Source organism: Vigna angularis, chromosome 9 (assembly GCF_016808095.1).
Source record: "Vigna angularis cultivar LongXiaoDou No.4 chromosome 9, ASM1680809v1, whole genome shotgun sequence".
Classification (NCBI taxonomy): Eukaryota; Viridiplantae; Streptophyta; class Magnoliopsida; order Fabales; family Fabaceae; genus Vigna; species Vigna angularis.
This window is the reverse complement of record NC_068978.1, coordinates 3,780,658-3,798,345: the sequence shown is the minus strand read 5'-3', so window position 1 is coordinate 3,798,345 and position 17,688 is coordinate 3,780,658. Positions and strand designations below refer to the sequence as shown.

The 17,688-nt window shown below is 33.4% G+C and overlaps 1 protein-coding gene across 2 annotated transcripts; it reads right to left on the bottom strand.

Annotated features, from left to right (window-relative positions):
* Nucleotides 1-1,093: 1,093 nt before the first annotated feature.
* Nucleotides 1,094-17,590, bottom strand: LOC108347499 (nuclear pore complex protein NUP107). 2 transcript variants are annotated; one of them, XM_052868589.1, is made up of 25 exons: nt 17,283-17,590; nt 16,032-16,390; nt 15,548-15,617; nt 14,009-14,122; nt 13,448-13,481; nt 13,235-13,360; nt 11,845-12,003; nt 10,997-11,089; nt 10,748-10,915; nt 9,826-9,921; nt 8,670-8,905; nt 8,537-8,594; nt 8,138-8,226; nt 7,449-7,580; nt 7,109-7,231; nt 6,179-6,277; nt 5,908-6,096; nt 5,349-5,523; nt 5,087-5,243; nt 4,756-4,955; nt 3,947-4,088; nt 2,417-2,577; nt 2,048-2,164; nt 1,434-1,525; nt 1,094-1,362 (listed from the first exon to the last, which is right to left on the bottom strand). In XM_052868589.1, the coding sequence occupies exons 1-24, from the start codon at nt 17,378-17,380 to the stop codon at nt 1,466-1,468; spliced, it is 3,255 nt and encodes a 1,084-aa protein (XP_052724549.1). In that variant the 5' UTR covers nt 17,381-17,590; the 3' UTR covers nt 1,094-1,362; nt 1,434-1,465. The 2 variants fall into 2 exon arrangements, with proteins under 2 accessions (XP_052724549.1, XP_052724548.1); XM_052868588.1 differs by having other exon boundaries at nt 1,094-1,525.
* Between the last annotated feature and the right edge of the window lie 98 nt (nt 17,591-17,688).

Genomic DNA, 17,688 nt, shown 5'->3' with positions numbered 1-17,688 from the left:
TAAAAAAACTCCCACAATTCATTCTCTAAAAAGTCCAAGGAACTTCTGACATCAGACATAAAACAATCAATTAAAAATTTAATTTTCGTCCATTTGATATAATAATGTTCTATTAACTTTATTTGAGTAACTTTTAAAAAAAACAAAGGTTATTATTTATGAAAATTTTTAAAGATATTAATTTTATAATCAATTTAAAATAAAATTTATTACTATTAAAATAAAATATGCGTGATTAAATTAAAGAATAGTTTTAATCTATGTAATTAATTTAAAATTACAAGTTTTCAAAAGATCAATTAAAATCTAAATAAATTGATTTAGAAGGCATGGAGAAGAATTATTTTTTGCATCTACGAAATCTTTTTTTTTTAATCTGTCACATCAATCAAATTCTATACTAATTCTCACAAACTTTACTTCCAAATTCACTCTCACTTACCTCCAAAATTAACTCAAATAAACAACAAAAGTTACATTCAAATCCTCTCAAATTCATTCAATCATTCTCCCTCAAATCCATTCAAGTGAACAAATTGAATCATTATAAGAGAGACACAACGCCCCACCATATGCAGAAGAAGCCAATTTTAGACCATCTCCACAAATCAACTCTCATTTCTCAAAGATTAATAATATCATGATACACTTTTACATTCATTTGACATAAATTACAAATAAAATGATCAAAAAAGTACAAACTTTTGTATTATTTAAAAAAAAGTAAAAATAATATCAAATGTAAAATATTTAGGTATGTCAAAAAATCATTACTATTTATCATGAATGGATACATACGAAACATTCACTCACCTCTCAATCACTGTGAATAATATAATACACAACTTGAAACAAACACAGCGTAAGTTTGCAAAAGGTTTCAGTATTGTATTAGATTTGTTACAGGCTGTTTATCATCTGATGTTTCACAGCTTTATTCCTTTTCTTCCTCCATATAAAGAGAACCATTGTTATTTTGTAAGAAACTTAATATCAATTCAAATGACCTTTTCCCCTTCTTTTTTTTTCTCTTTCATGATATTAAGCAAATAAAAGACAACCAAGCAATGCGGAAAGGAGAACAATGATGATATATATAAAAAAAAAAGCCTGATTTAAATAATACAAATTATATACAAGGATCTTTTTTAACAATTTAAGAACAGGGCTAAAAGCAAAATTCCCGATACACTTTATTCAACAATTTTGCATTTCGGGGAATACCCCGAGTCTCGAACCTGAGATACTGAATAATGGTAACAGCGAAGGCATACAATTGCAGCAGGTTCGAGTTCGGCCACTTTGTGCAATCAGCACCAGACACTTTCATCCTCGCTCTTTCTTCCAAAAGCAAATTAATAACTACATAAAGAAAGTGTAAGCGTTTATAGGGCAGTTCATCCTTTAAAAATTTGTAGCTCCAGAAAAAGTACCGAACAAAGCTCAGCTCAAGAGGACACAGAAATCATTCCTCTGTAATTTCCATTTTACAGATTGAGTATTCCCTCTCGAACAATAAAAACTCCTACAAGTGAAAAGATCAAAACATCCATTCAGGCTTAAATTGACAAAATAAGAACTATTTTTAGTTGCAACTAACATACCAGCTCTAATATTTTTCATGTACATATAAACCAGTGGCTCAATGACTTACATATCTAGATAGAAATATACGGAATGGAAAACTAGGTGTATGTCGTTATTGCTAAGCAACTTATGGCACTTTGCGATAATGAAATTGACGAAAAGTCATTAGGTCTTTTTGAAAGAACATCTTCATAACAAGTTCTATGAGCTAGAATTCAATTTCATTTTTTTTCATACTTTTAATATCAAAATGGGCGTCTCAGTAACATTAAAAAAATAGCAAAAAATGACTTGTCTGTCTCCCTCAGTTACTTCTGTGCGCTACAGTATAGCCAATAATGAAAACCATATAACTAGTCTCATGACTCCGCGCAAACATAAAATAGGCTAATAGACGAAGGATGAAGTTTAAAGCATAGAGCCTAATGTTTCTTTGAGAAACACGAAACTATAATCTTGCCTGTAATTGTTGTTGACTAAACAAGTGAAGAAAGTCAGTTTCCGGACTGCCAACCAGCTCTATCAAAGTATCATGACAGTCAGGTAAGACTCCCGACCCCATTAGAGAAACAGAGACCTGTTGGTAAGACAGAAGTTGAAAATAATAAAACTCTGAAAATTCCAAAAAAATTAAAAAAAAAAAACAAATCATTGTGAACATATTTTATTTAGAAACAATTGACTACTCAACTAATTAATGATACCCATTTGATTAATTACTCCTGAGTGATTCAACGAACTCCCATTGGAAAAATTCTCAACAGTTTGAGTTTTTAACAGGTTACATCCACAAAAAATGTAAATATGTCAGTACAATCTGTTGACTTACTTGCATGCAACGAAGAATGACTTCTGGAAGGCAGCACCTACGACAAAGTCCTTTCACTATGTAGGTTGCCGGACACTCTAAGGTGCCATCTTTGTCAGAATACCAAGCATCCAAACGGGATATTTCCATTGTAACTCCAGCTTGAAACCGAGGAAGCTCACCTATGACAAGGAAATAAGTTAGAGGATCTTCTACCCATTTGTCCCAGGTCTCTGATTGTAACTCAAGCTTAAAAATGGTATGATCCAGTATTATATTCCATGGAAGAAACAAATATAACAATAAATTTCAAATCATAAAACACTTATATTTGAAATTTCTCTGAATGACCGCCTAATCCTGAAAGCAAGCCTATAGGTGTTTAGGCAGTTTATCCCAAGAATGGATTTTATATTTCTTACAAAACCTTTCACGGAACAGCTTCTTAGGCTTGGAACATGGAAACAAAGACCCAGTGTACCATTCTTTGTGAGTTAAGTCAACAGTGTAGAATGGAAGTAACAGCGAAGCCATGCTACTGATTATCTGGTCAACAAAAAGGCTTCATACCATGTTATGGACTGGCTCTTGATATAAACAATAGATCAGACCAAGACATGGTTTAATAATTCTTAACAATTCCAAATTCTAGGTGTGAACTGAATTACATAAAGTCAGTTTTATTAGGACAACAAAATTTAGAAGTCACATGAAGGGGTTCCCAACCAAAACGCTACTGTTACTTTTCAATTAAGGTTTCGGAAGAAAAAAAATCATATTTCTATGTGGTTTTAAAGTCCTAGATAATATTAACCACTATTTTTTCAATTATATTTTTATTAGTTATTTTACACTCTGAACAGTTTAGAGAAACTGAAAATTGAAAGAGAAGAAGGTTCTCTTATTTGATTTTATTTTCAGAACCACTCAACAAAATTTTCAAGTATTGATAGTAGAGACAAAGCAGTTTTCTGTAACCTCCTGTAACAGATAAGACAGCTAGAATAACTAACTACAGCTGGCAAACGCTAATCTATTGCTTCAAATAACCATCACGCACTTATCATAAAAAACAATAAATTATAGACAAATCCAAAATTAAAACCAGACCAAATACAAGCCACCATTGTACATGTTATTAACTATTTACCCACACGCTTTGAATATTTCAATTTCAATTTCAATGCACCAATAAAAGCTATGTTTAATAAGAGAAATGATATATGAATTAAAATAGGCATATTAAGAAATTGAGTTGATAATATCATATAAATAAGGATATTAATTAAATTTCTAAATTTGTGAGCAATAATTACACTTAAAAAGGAATGAAGTGAATAAAAATATGAGAAATCGCAAAGCGTTAACCCAACTTTAAGATAACAACTCCACAACTGAAGATCAATAGATTAATATAACTTAAATGTCTTTGCATATTTATTTGGAAAACTCCCTTAATTACTGTATGATATCAAGATATGGGAGGGATTTTAATGACAGGTAACACCTTCTACTTCATGAAAGCTAGCCATTATTTAATAAAATTTCTACCTTTGAAACCAGAAGCCAGGATGGTGCCAAGAATACCACCATCATTGAGCTCATGTGATTCAAGTCCATCACCAGTAATAGCTATGCAGTGAAGAACAACATCAACGCAATAACTATCCCTTGAAGATATGGAAACATTCACCTGCAAAATTAATAGTGTTAGGATATTTATCCTATTTTATCATCATTATAGTGTGTCAAGGGTTACCCTATTTATCATGATTATATTGTGTCTAGGATTACCCTATTTATCATGATTATATTGTGTCTAGGGTTACCCTATTTATCATGTACTTGTGTATTAATTTATTCTTATAAATAGAAGATTGTGAGAGGGATCAATTAAGCCCTCTAGAATTATTTTACAGTTTCAATCTTAAGTAATAGATCGTAAACATGGAAAAGCCAGTTATCCAAGAGAACAATGGAAGCTTGATAACGCCAGTCCATACAACAGTTATCATTGCAAGGTACACCATTCACCAATTAGACACATACTAAGCAAATTTAATTTTTGTATCCAAGAAAATCTTTGAATTAAATGATTTACTCTTAAGTATTTATTTTCTGCTCTTGAAACAAGCATTTACTTTTAAATTATAGGGCTCATTACACATCTTAAATCATATATGTACCTACTTAAAGATTCCCAGAAAATACAGGGGCAAAGCATGTAACTTGTCTTTTGAAATAAATGGTTCAAGAAACAACGGTATATTTGTTGACTTAAGCATTCAAACAGGAATAAATGGTTCAAGAAACAACAGTATATTTGCTGGCTTAAGCTGTCAATGGTTGAAAAAACATACCATTAATTGTCGATTTAAGACGACCTCATCACCAGCTGAAGAGTAGAGAGCACTCGTAAGTGTAGTACAAACAGTAGCATCTGGACACAAACACTCTCCAGATGGCAGGCAGAGCATTGCTGTTGCATGAAGTTCAAGGAAAACTGGTTCAACTGATTCATACATACGATCAGTTGAAACCAACCAAGGTGTTTCGTTTCCTACATAAAGGACAATTACAAGTCTATTAAAATGTCAATGTACTAAATAATTTTGAAACAGGAACAGAACTTTCACAATCAATATATTGCTAAAATATCAGATTTTTTAACAAGGTTGTGAACTAACTCACTTTGAAGGAGTGAAAGGGATGCATTCAGTGTTTCCTTGGCAGCTGAAATGGACCTTTCCTTTTCCTCCAGTGATAGTTCAGTGACAGGAACCTCTGCATTCTCCACTTCAATTTTAAGCCAATTCCGGTAGGTTGCATCACAAGAGTAATACTCACGCTAGTTGAATGCAGGAAAAATTTAAATGTTAAGTGCTATAGTCAAGTCAGAAATTATGGGATTAACGTTCCAAAACTTAAACTATGAAAGCTTAGTTCAGCATACCCAGTCTTGGAACTCCCTCAGGTCCTCAAAAACATTATAATCCTCAGAGGTCTCAAGAGTTTCAGCAAGCTGTTTTAAGGGTTCAGCAAGAAAGCCAAGTACTGTGTGGGCACCTATCGGCATTGCTGGCACTCTCCACATAGAAATCAAAGCAAACTCCCTGAAGAGCATGTTGCTACAGAGGGACGAAAAGGGTTGCAAAATTCAGATGGAGGGGTAAAACTAAATTGCAGAGCAAATAATGCGGGGAAGGATTAAAAATTCTATGACATACAAGTTATATACAAAAACAGCCGACAGGAGGACAGGAAAGATCAGATTCTTTTAATAAATCTTGAAAATTAACATAATACAAAGGCATTATTCTCACTAGGTGGGTTCAAGTGTTAAGTACAAAATAAGAATTGGCACAAGATATTGCTAACATCTTTTTAGAAACTGGAGGTGAAAGATCAAACATCATTCACAAGTTTCACTAATTTCAATTGCTTAACTTTCACAAATGCAGTTTGTCAGAAAAATCTCATATGATGAGACATTTAGTAGATGCATTATTTACCTATGAACCAGTGCTCGAAGAAGAAGCTTTTTACTGACATCTTTGACATTTGTAATTGTTGATGGTGGCGTAAAGCAAAGCCATTGGATAACTTTAGCTTTCTGAAGACTCTGCAGTCTGTGTTGTTCTGCAACATCTGACAAGTTATCGTATTTGCCAACCTTGATCTCTCGGGATCTCAATAAAATTCTGTTCCAAATGAATATATTATGAAAAGGAATAGCTTCCTATGTACATAAAAGATTAGATTCTACACCAACAGCTTACATACCTCTCAATAATGTCTTCAAAATTTCCCTTGGAATCATTCAGAGAAGAAAATGGTAAATATTCCATAGCAGAAAGGAATATCTTGTATTTGACATGTACACTGTTTAATTAAAATATACATCGTAGTTGTTAGGAACCAACAAGGAAATAGTGGGGAAAAACAATTTTAATGCTTGACTGAAAATTAACTTAAAAAGGAGAAAGATCTTTGCTCTAATACAAAAGATTCCTCTAACACAATTGTTCGCTTGCTTAGTTCACTTAACACAATTCCCTGAATAACCTCCCTCCCAAATTTCCCCCTATTTGTTTATCTAGCTAACCAACTATTAGCCAAGACTAACTACTTCACCCCTACATTCTTCCAAGCATGTTAACTTTCTTCCTTCATAGAATATTAGGATTACAAACATTTTACAGGCACAATTGATTACTGGTGTTCGGTGTATTTGGATTGTGATGTACTTATTCAGCAATTTTTTTCGTCACCTCTTTTATGTTACAGGCTTGTTTCAATAGTCGTATCGAGGTTACAACTCACGGCTTTATTTAAGTGGTTTCATTTAAGTATGATGAAAAGGACAGGTTTGCGTTTTGACTAAATGTTCTTCACTGTTGCTTTTTTCTGCTTTAGAAAAATATCTTCAACCCTCTTTCTTTGTACTTCTTTTCCCTTCTAATGAACCCTTTGTCTACAATTACTTCAAAAAATAGATAAATATGATGTCTAAAATCATGAATGTCCATACTTGCCAGTTATCAACTTTCATGTTCAGTTGACAGAATCACCATGAAGTATATAAGAACATATATTATAATACAACCACATCAACAAAAAAAGAAGTTAGATTAACAACAGACATGGTGACATGATTAATGCAAAAAAGAAAAAAAAACACAGAATGGGTAACAAGGAATGAGTCCAAATTACCTGCTGTGCAGCCTAAGCTCCATCATGTGTACAAAGAGATCAATGCAACGGTGACATGCAAGCTGAGAAGCATATATTCCCACCAACTCTTCATGCTCCTTTGAAAAGAGAAATAGGGCATACCTAATGTTTTTCCATTCCAATAAATGAATATAGCAAAGCAAATTTTCACTCAACACAATGTTTTCCTGCTTCAATTATACTTAAAACTATGTTTAAAGTCACCGACCAGGAAGTCATGCAACAAGCAGGAACGCTAAGGTAATGTCAAAATATGGCCATCTTCCATCTAATATTATTTGAGAGAAAAAGGGCAGAAAGATTACACAAAATTACTTACAAGTGCAAAATATTATCACCAACACTTAGAATCTTGTCCTTGAAGGTGTCCTTCATTTCCTCAGCTAATAAATATCGAAGCACAAGAACCAGATGTGCACCAAATCGTATCATTTGAGGATCTCCACACGGCCTGTGAGAGTGCATAAAATATTTTGGTCAACAGTATCCCCATTAACATATTTACAGTTTATAAAATAAACTACCCTTACGCAGGCCCATCCTGCTGGGGCCCAACTACTTCCTCCTAAAATACACTTGCTCAATCACAGGTCTGCCATCGGCAGTGTAATTTCATAGGCTCCTGTAAGATGGCAGTATGAATTGGGTTTTCCAAGGCAGCTCGTTGTGGTTGCTTTGGACACTGCAAAATGGCATTGTCCAACAGCAGACCCATGCTTTGTCGTGAGGAAGAAGCCTCAGGTCAGTGTGATCCAACCCAGGGGTAGTGTATTAAATGAAAAACAGATACTAAAACGACAATGTATATGGGTACAGAAGAATTCAAAGATGCAGATGGTAATCTATTAATGAGATAAACTGCAGTAATGAAAGCATGATCCCAATATTTCAGAGGTAAGGAGGCTTGGCTGAGAAGAATGGCAAAGCGTAAGATTGTAGGGAAGTCTATTAGTTTTTCCCATACAGCAAGCAGAACAAGATGGCATGAAGAGCAGTAATAACACTTACCTAAATACATTCTGATTATCTTCAGTAGGAGCTATCCATGACCATATAAGGTCTAGTACCCGTGGTATGTCCCCTAGCATTAAAGTCATCTGTGAAGCAATATACCCTCAGGACATCAGTAAAGAAAAATATACAGTAAGTTAAAGAGAATTAAAAAAGTAAAATTGTTCTGTCTGCACTATCGAGTTTCTTCAATGTAATTAAAATTAAAAAGAAAGCTAAAGATCATCCTTTGTGTAAAAGGCTCTATATCTTCTAATCAGCAGCCACAGATTTACATATAGTTGGAATTAGAAAACCAAAGTTTGCATTCCCCTTATTTCCTTTTCTTATGATAGTAGAAATGATATAAAATTATAAAATGTTTCAATATGAAAGTTTAAAAAATGGAAAAAATACCTGAATTTGACGCTGTTGCTCCTTGCATTGTCTAGTAACAGACTCATGGATCATTTCCCTAGAACGGAAAAAGAACCAATTGTAACATATAACCATAACAAAGATTACAAAGCAAAAGGAATTACACAACTACCCAGAATGAAGTTTTTGAAGAAGAGATGAGAGCTGTCGAGGTTGTTGATTCAAAACTTGAATTGGCCAATTTTCAGGTCCATTAGAAGGCTCAAAAGAACCATCGGCACGTCCAGGGCTTCCATCAATTACATCTCCAAATGTTCTAAGTTGATCAACTCCGCCTGGCTGTGAGCGAGTGATTTCCAAGTCCACTTGCACATCTAGCCAAGACTTTGCCATTGCCCAGCATGCTGACTGCAACGTTAGGTGTCACACTGTAAATAAGGCTTCCAACAATGATAGTACAATGGAAAAAACTAATAAACAAAACAGTTCTTCAGATTCAGATGGGAGTGAAACACATTAGAATTAGAATCTATAATTCAAGGATTAACTATGTCTACCATGTAGACATATTTCACTCAAACCGGTTTAAAGGTGAAGTTTACAATTACATACTATATATTCTGCACTTAGTCTTTTCTTGACAGGGTTTCAAAAGAGATCACATCCTCATGTGTGTTGCATATTATTTGTTGTTGAGTTCATGTAACTGTTGAATTTCAAGAATAATAAAACAATTCATCTCAAAATGGTTGGATTGAACTAGATGTAGACCAATGAGAATCAAATCAGTCTAAATTTTGTGTTCCTGCTTGTCCCTCATCTTCCTCAAATTTTTATTGGAACATTATGACTATCAAGACTGCTCCTCAAAACAGTCATCAAGTGATTTAAGGAATATTTGTTAGAAGAGGCTCTTGTTAGAACACTTCTGTAAGAATTCACCACCTCTCATGATTATTGTCCAGTACCTCTTATTCTTTCAAACATGTCTTCAAATTTAGAATATACTGCTTGTTTAGCATTTATATGTGTTATATGTCTTTTCTCTATCGTATTTGCAACAGTAGCATCCCACTTTCTACTATCCTACTAAAGCATCTTAGGGTTCAATTACTACATACCACTATATGGGGTTGACAACTACGTTAAAGCACTAAACACCAGTTTAATGAACTGTTACAGCTAACTACAGCTAACTAGCTCGTTTTCAGTCCCATGACGATGTCTTTGCATGCCAGTATGCTCCTAGAATGCATATTCTCCATATCTATGGATGAAAGAACAAAAAACTTCCAAAACAATTTTAAGAGAGAGAGAGAGAGAGAGACCTCCCAGTCATTGCAGAGTGGAAGCATCCGTTTAAGGTTGCTACACTGGGCTGCATATACAGCTGCTTCACATTTCCCTCCTTGCTCTGCTATTTTCTGGAAAACAAAAGTGCAATTAGGAGGTTTTCATTTTCAATGAACGAAAAATAGTTTGAAAATGTCTTAAAATCAAATAACTTCATGAACTGGTAAAAAGAACCTAAAATCTAAAAAGTTGACAGCACAGAAAAAAAGCGTGAAAAAAGGGAGGGAAGAAAGTTTATTTTGAAGATATTTTATACACTCGTATGCCATTCATTGCCAAAAAGTTATTGTACAACAAAGGATTGTTTGGCTACATATTCAGCGTGATTTAATAATATCCCCTAAAACCAGCCAGGCTGTCATTAACTACGGGATCTATATTTTTTTTAATTGTGAATATCAGTATCCAAAGTATAATTTTTTATTATTATTGAATGTCCACGGTCTATTTCTAAGCAAAATCACAAAACTCAATTCGTATACTTTAAGTAAAAGTATTTTTGTCTTTTAATAAAAAAGGTAAAAGTAATTTTATAAAAAAATAATTATTGTCCTGTCCAATGTTTCTATAATCATCATAATAAAATATCATCCTATTATCTCATACAATACATTACCTTCTGAAATGATGCATCAAATGCTATATAGAATTAAAGGATATCATACTCTATCAATAAGGCCTTATGATGTCATGAAATTCCAATCAGGTCCTACGAACTTTTTAGGAAAAGATATACAAGATTTACCTAAGAGAGCACATTAGGCATAACAAATTCTATTTTCAATAATCAAACTTTTAAGAGAAAATCTGGGGAGGAAAGTATCAAAACACAGGTAGCACAAACATCAATAAAAAAACAAAGAAGATTGTTTCATCAGTGCAAACACAGAACCCTACCTCTGATGCACAATATGAAGCCCATTTCCAAAGATGCCACTGATGACCAATACCACTTTCAAATTCAACAGCTTGCAAAGTTCTATTTTTACCATTCTTGACCAGAACTTCAACAGAAGGAAACTGGTTCAAGCCTCCAAATGGGTAAAGAGAAGAAGCTCTCCATGGCTGCCAAAATAACAAGATGCTAATATGTGAAGCATAGACTAATGAAGTCCATAAACTTATCAGGGTAAAAGTTATGGTTACCTGTCCAGCAGACCGGCAAAGTCCACAAGCCTCTTCTAGCCTTCCAGCCCTTAAAAGAGTCCACACATCTTCTAGAAGAGATTCATCTTGTTTCTATATCAAAACAAACAAAACATCATTGGCATACTACATTGTGAACTAACCAACTAGGAGAGTGCACACACCCTCACTATTCTATGTCATCATCAATAATTAGGAAATTACAACCTATAAAAGTATAAAACAGAATATTCTATCATAAGGAAATGGCATGTGCCACAAGCACCGAATGTCACATGCCACTATAATAACACCATCACCATAAATTTGACGGAAGGGTTTACTTTGACTCACCTTTTAAACTAGGAACTTTCAAAATATTGGGACGCATTGAAAAAATCAACATAACAAACCAAAAAAGCTATTAAACATATATATATGTGTGTGTGTACACACACACATCTGCTAAGTACAACAACTCAGTGAATTTTATCATTCAAAATCAAGTTTGAATCAAGAGCATTGTTATCAGACCACCACTGTCTGTTCACCACAGCATAACTAAATGAACAAATTAAAAATCCATGTATTACCAATTATTGCAATATAACAGATACTACCCGAACCTAGCACAAGTTTGCTGAGTTTTAAGTACTCAGTACAGTTATCAAAAATATGGAATGCATATTGCTTAAGAAAGATAATTTGTTTATGAACCAACAATGAGCATAAGAGCAATTAAATTTCAGTAGGAACGGTCAAAAGCTAATAACATACAAGACAAATAAATTAGCATATCCATTAATATAGATCATAGACACAACCAAATTAAAGGTGCAAAAGAATTGCAAGCAGCGATTGTCCAATACCTTGTCATCAGGTAAAAGATTAGCATTTTCACGAGTTGGGGCATCAAAGTCCAAGTGATGAACAACATTCATGTCAAGAGTTCCTTTCTTCAGGTAACGCTGAGTATGATGCCAAACTCCACAGTTAGGGAGATAACTACCCACATGAGATCCACGCACCTGCATGAATATAGGAAGAATCCAAAACAGTTAATGTTTAATCAAACAATGATATTTATGCAAATAAAGTAAAACAATATAAACTATTAAATAGAGATAGTTGACTTTCACTTGAAAGGTGGACTTCCAACAAAAGCTACAAACTAACAGTGTATCAAAAGGTGGTTTTTGTCATATACCTAATAAAAAAACAAAATGATTTCCAATTCTATACTAACCATAAGTTGAGCCATGATTAATTTTTCTTTTCTTTTTGACAATAAGTACTGTCTGCCATATCATTGAACATTTAGTTTAATTAACAATAGTGAGCCAATGATAACTCTTAGAAAGTGTGGATTTTAGACATAACTAAAACTCACGAAAGGTTTACCTACTTATGTACTATAATTTGGTCATATATCTAATCAATGTTGGATCTTCAACACATTCTACCATGTCAAGAACTGAACATCTCACATGAAAATAAATATTTATGGATTGTCTGGTAGCAACGTAATAACATCTAAACATTTATGGATTGTCCACACAATATGACTAACAAACCTTGCTAAAATAGGTCCTAATAACATCTAAGAAAGTGTAAGTTTTAGGCCTAACTCAACCTCACAAAATCAGTTGATAAGTGAAATTTGAATCCACTTGTGTATTATAATCTAACTATATCCCAGAATCTCCAAAATTACTCTAACAACCATAGTTTATGAACAGTTGTATTTCTTCACAAATACAGGGAAGCAATGTTTTATTTATGGGGACGTGTGTTATTTAACTAATAATTCTTTAGTGCATTTGCATGAAGTGGAATACTTGCATTTTCAAGGGTTTCACTATCCAATCAGGTGAACACATAGTTTCTTGACATAATATCGTCACCTCTCCCAAATTATCCTTCCTTGTTCACTACCTAACTTTTTTTTTATCAAAAATAGCATCATACATTACTATGGATGATCACATTTTTATAAATAGGAATCATTTAAAAAAGTACAAGAGTTCAATTTTGATACAACATTATAGTAAAAATATCTGTTGACCAATAAGAAATTAACAATACATATGGTTTTTTAAAATAATCATCACAAAAGTCAAGAATTTCCAATTATATGATAGTCCATGATTACATGATAGTGTAAAAAAAATTCCGTTGTTAGTGTGTCCAACTAAATTGAAAATAAAAATAATATTAGTGAAAAAAGCAAAATTCCATGCAGAAATATCCAAAAGCTACCTTCGCTTCCAAGTCAAGTGCTTTAGAAGCTAAACCTTCTAACCACTGGACTATGCGAAGGCATAATTGAGCTGTATGATCCTCCACAACAAACTCACAAGCCACCACATGTGAGGTTCCCGACACCTGTGATAAGTTAGCAGATTTCAATAAGCCCATTCCTAGATTGTTTCATTTAGGCGGTTAAATAAAGTAGAATCACACACGTATTACCAGTATTTGATCTTTAGATAGTTCTTCAGTCACTGAAATATAAACAAACTATAAGAAAAAAGAAAAAAAAAACAAAGAAAAAAGGCCGCTATTAACATGTGGGAAAATGAACAATAGCGGTAGAGCCACTCAATTTCACGTATCTCCTATAACAATATAGCAAGTATTTGAAGGAACTCACAGACTATTTATATATATATATATATGGGTGGAATTATTTCCTTTGGAGAAAACTTTGGAATTCTTTATCTAGTTCATAGTGAGCTAGTGATAAATAGAATAGACTCTCTCCCAAAATGCAAATTATATGACAGATTGAGATGAAGATATCATTAAATACCACATTGAGTTTTCCTTATATTTTAAATTCAAAATTATCATAATCAAATGCAAAGCCTAATCATTGAACGAGTTGATTCAGACAAAAAGAAGAACGTCAGTGAATGAACTAACTAATATAAGGAAATAGATTTGAATAACCAAAAGTGAAAACACAATATAAGTTAGAGACACAATAGATACTTAAAATCCCAAAAATATATGGGTTGAAATATATTTCCTTTCCCATAGAGGAACCACAAGAGAGACCATGTTGCCGCCTCGTCAAGTAAAAGTTGAGCCTTCTGCCTCATCAACTTGTCTTCAACAACACGATGCCTTACATTCAAACCATACCTACAATAGAAAGGCCACAATAATATTATAATCAAAGTTGTTTTGCAATTAAGTACTCGTACTATACTTCTCTGGTCTATACACTATTCAGTATAGTTTAAAAGTTCAATTTAATTCTCATTTTTCATTCATATTTCTTAATAATTGAACTTTAAGTTTAACTCACCCTTACAAAACCAGCTTATAAATCTGCTCATATTATAATTTAGTCATATATCTAGTCAAAATGGGATTTCCAACACTTTCTGCTGCGAGAATCAACATTGTGAGCATGAGACTAAATATTTGTGGGTAATAAAATAGCATATAAAATGATAAATTTTGCCGAGATACGTTTTGATATTATCTTAGAAAGTGAACTTTAAAACCTAGCCAAACCTCACAAAACTGGCTTGTAAGCTAAGGATAACACCTAATTATATACTATAATTTGATCATATCTCAAGTTGACATGGAATTTCCAACAATATTTGTATTTAAAAATTCATTAGGGAAAGAAAGAGAAACACATTCAGAGTGAGAATAAGAGTCCTTCTAAAACAGCCGAGACAGCTAACCAGAGAGGCATGCATCAATTACAACAAACCTCCTCATTAATAAGTAAATAATGAGTTTACACTTCAACTTAACAAAAACAAAAAAAATCCAATATTACTGAATATCATCCATGTTTTCAAATACAGCTACAAAATAGAATCAACAATACCTCTAATACGCGAATAATAACAGTTAATATCCTAGTTTCTGGAAGCAACATATTTCTATATCTATACCCTATGTTCATCTCAAATTTACAAACAGAAAAAATTCCAATCTTGCAAAGGAACAATGGTAACTTTATGCATAGAAAAATATTTTTCTTATTTAAACATCTCCCAAAAATGTCCAATATGTGCACATTGTGCAAGGCTATCAATGGTGGAATATGGCAGAAGGACAAATTTTCAACTAATAAGCATGTCATTATGGCCTATGGCACAGCTGTACTGGGCCTCTCTTCACAAATTACCTATAGTAGAGGGGTTGAAAAACACTTTGCTATAGCACTATGGTCGCACCCCATAAAAGTTATTTAACAACATTAAGTTCATAGTATATTCATAGTTTTTTTATTATGTCTCTATATACTAAAAATGTCACAATTTACAGTAATAAGTTGGCAGCATCATAAAACAAAATACGTAAAGATAGATACCGCAAAACAGTTCCTAACCAGTCCTAGACATCATCAGGAAGTAAAAACTAACATAATTCCTAAATTATATATATATATATATATATATATATATATATATATATATATATATATATATATATATATAAATATAAGCAAGCATGTAGAAATTAAGTAAAAATATCTATGTTGAGTGTTTGTGATATACAACTTCATATGCAAATATTTATGTTGTCTAGTAGCAAACAAACCTTATAGACTCTGAAACATTTCGACATGCATTCTCGACTCTCAGTATCAAATCAGCAATAGGCATCAGTCCTGTAAAAAAAAATACAATAAAAATTACACGATTTCTTTCTACTTTTTTTGGTATAGAATGATGACAAAAAAATTGCATTTGCATCAACAAGATCCATTCTTCTCCTGAGAGAAATGGGAGCAACTAAAATGCCCAGGAAATAAACAGACAAGCTTTACTTTTACTTTGTTAATAATACAGAGTTTAAATTATAACAGAGAAAGAAATAGTGTTCATCTTATAATATCAGCCATTATGCTCCAGCAGATTCCAAACAAATAAGAGCAAAAGATAAGAAAAAGGCTCCCTTATTTGCAATTTCAAGCTTCAAATCGATAATTTTGTATCCACATTTACAGAATGAGAAAATGAAGATGAATGAAATAACTTTTTCCGGGTACTAGGGTACATAAATAAAAACATACTTGCATTACCTTGTAACGAAGAATCAAGCAGAGATGCAAACAAAGTAAATATTGTGTCCGCACCATCTCCCAATGTGTCACCCTCTGTCTTACAAGCCTTTAATGAGTAGCGAACAGAATCAAAACCAGCATCCATACCAGGGACACCAGGAACGCCAGTGGACAACCTCCTCCTAGTGGAATATGGTGTCTTCTCTTCCAAGTATTCAGCATCATAACTCTCAACCTCTTGTTTAATATTTTCAAGAACAAGTGCTGCATTAGTAGGACTATGGATGCTTTGGCCATCATATAACAACCCAGTTTCACTCAACTTGGAAGCCGAGTTGTCCAGTGGGATTGAAGCACCTGAAGTTGAGTGCCTCTTCCTGCAAAGTTGCATTATAAAAAATTGACACAAGTTTACAGAATACTATTAAAATCCAAGCAGGACAACATTTTGCAGCTACAGAAGACGTAAAGATGAAGCAATAGATCAAATCACGATGTTCTCTCAGTGTTTTAAAGGGTGGTCAGCCCCAAAGGAGCTGTAGTTGAATAGCCACTACTTTGAAAAAAAAAAATCATATAGTTTATATAATGCATTCTATATTCCAAAAAACATTCGGTGGTTCCATATAACATCTAACACACCAACCCTCCACAATACACAAAATGCAGTTCGATAACTCAAAAGATGAAACCATGACAAATGTAGGCGAATTTAACAACTCAAGAAACTATCAGAGCGTCATTATAAGCTTTCCTCCAGTCAATCCTTCAACACTCACTGTTTGGCTTTCCCAATGTTTGGACAAACTTGTCTATAGGCTAAAATTAGTCTATCAACAAGTTTAAATGCAAAACTTTAGAAAAAGTTCGATGAGAGAGCTACATATTACTGTACGCATAACGAATTTTAACTTATGGAGAAGTACATTTCCTTTTTTTTCCCTTTCTCTCCTAGAAGTCGTTACAGAGAAACTTGCCCAGAAAAACCCAAAATAATTAAAATTATATCAAGTGTTCAGATTCGAAAAAACTTTCGACACGAACTGTTGCTTTGAACATTTTGCCCCTTTTTTTTCTAACTGAAAAACTCAACTTAAACCTGCTCGATTGGTGAGAGGCATAAACCCTAATTGAACAAAACCCCGGCGCCTCCGAAGTAAAAGTAAAACATACGGCAATTTGTTTAAATGTGATAAACGAAGATTGAAGTTAAGAATTCGTTAATCAGAGAGTGACACTGGTTTGAATCGAGAGAATGAAATACGATACCCATATCTGCGGAACTGCTGTCGCGAAGAGAGATTCCGAGGGTCGAAGAAACTATCACCGGGATTCGGAGAAGTGTCCATCGCCATTTCTTCTTCCATTGGAAATTAAGAATTTGAGGTGACTCAGTGAGTGAGTGAGTGAGCTTAAACCCTCACTCAGCGCGGGAAGGTAATGGTGAGGTTTGGCTAAAACCCTTCTTCTTCGTTTACGTTGCGTCTCGTGGATTCAAGTCGCGTCAACTTCACCCTCACACTCTTCGTTCACATTCACGCGCCAATGTTTTTAAAGACTAAACCAAATTTAGCCCTCATTTCACGAATGTAACATGTATAGGTTTTAAGATTAAATTTACTAATTATTGTTATTTACTTCGCTCTATGAAATTCTGTAAAACTCGTCCTTTGCA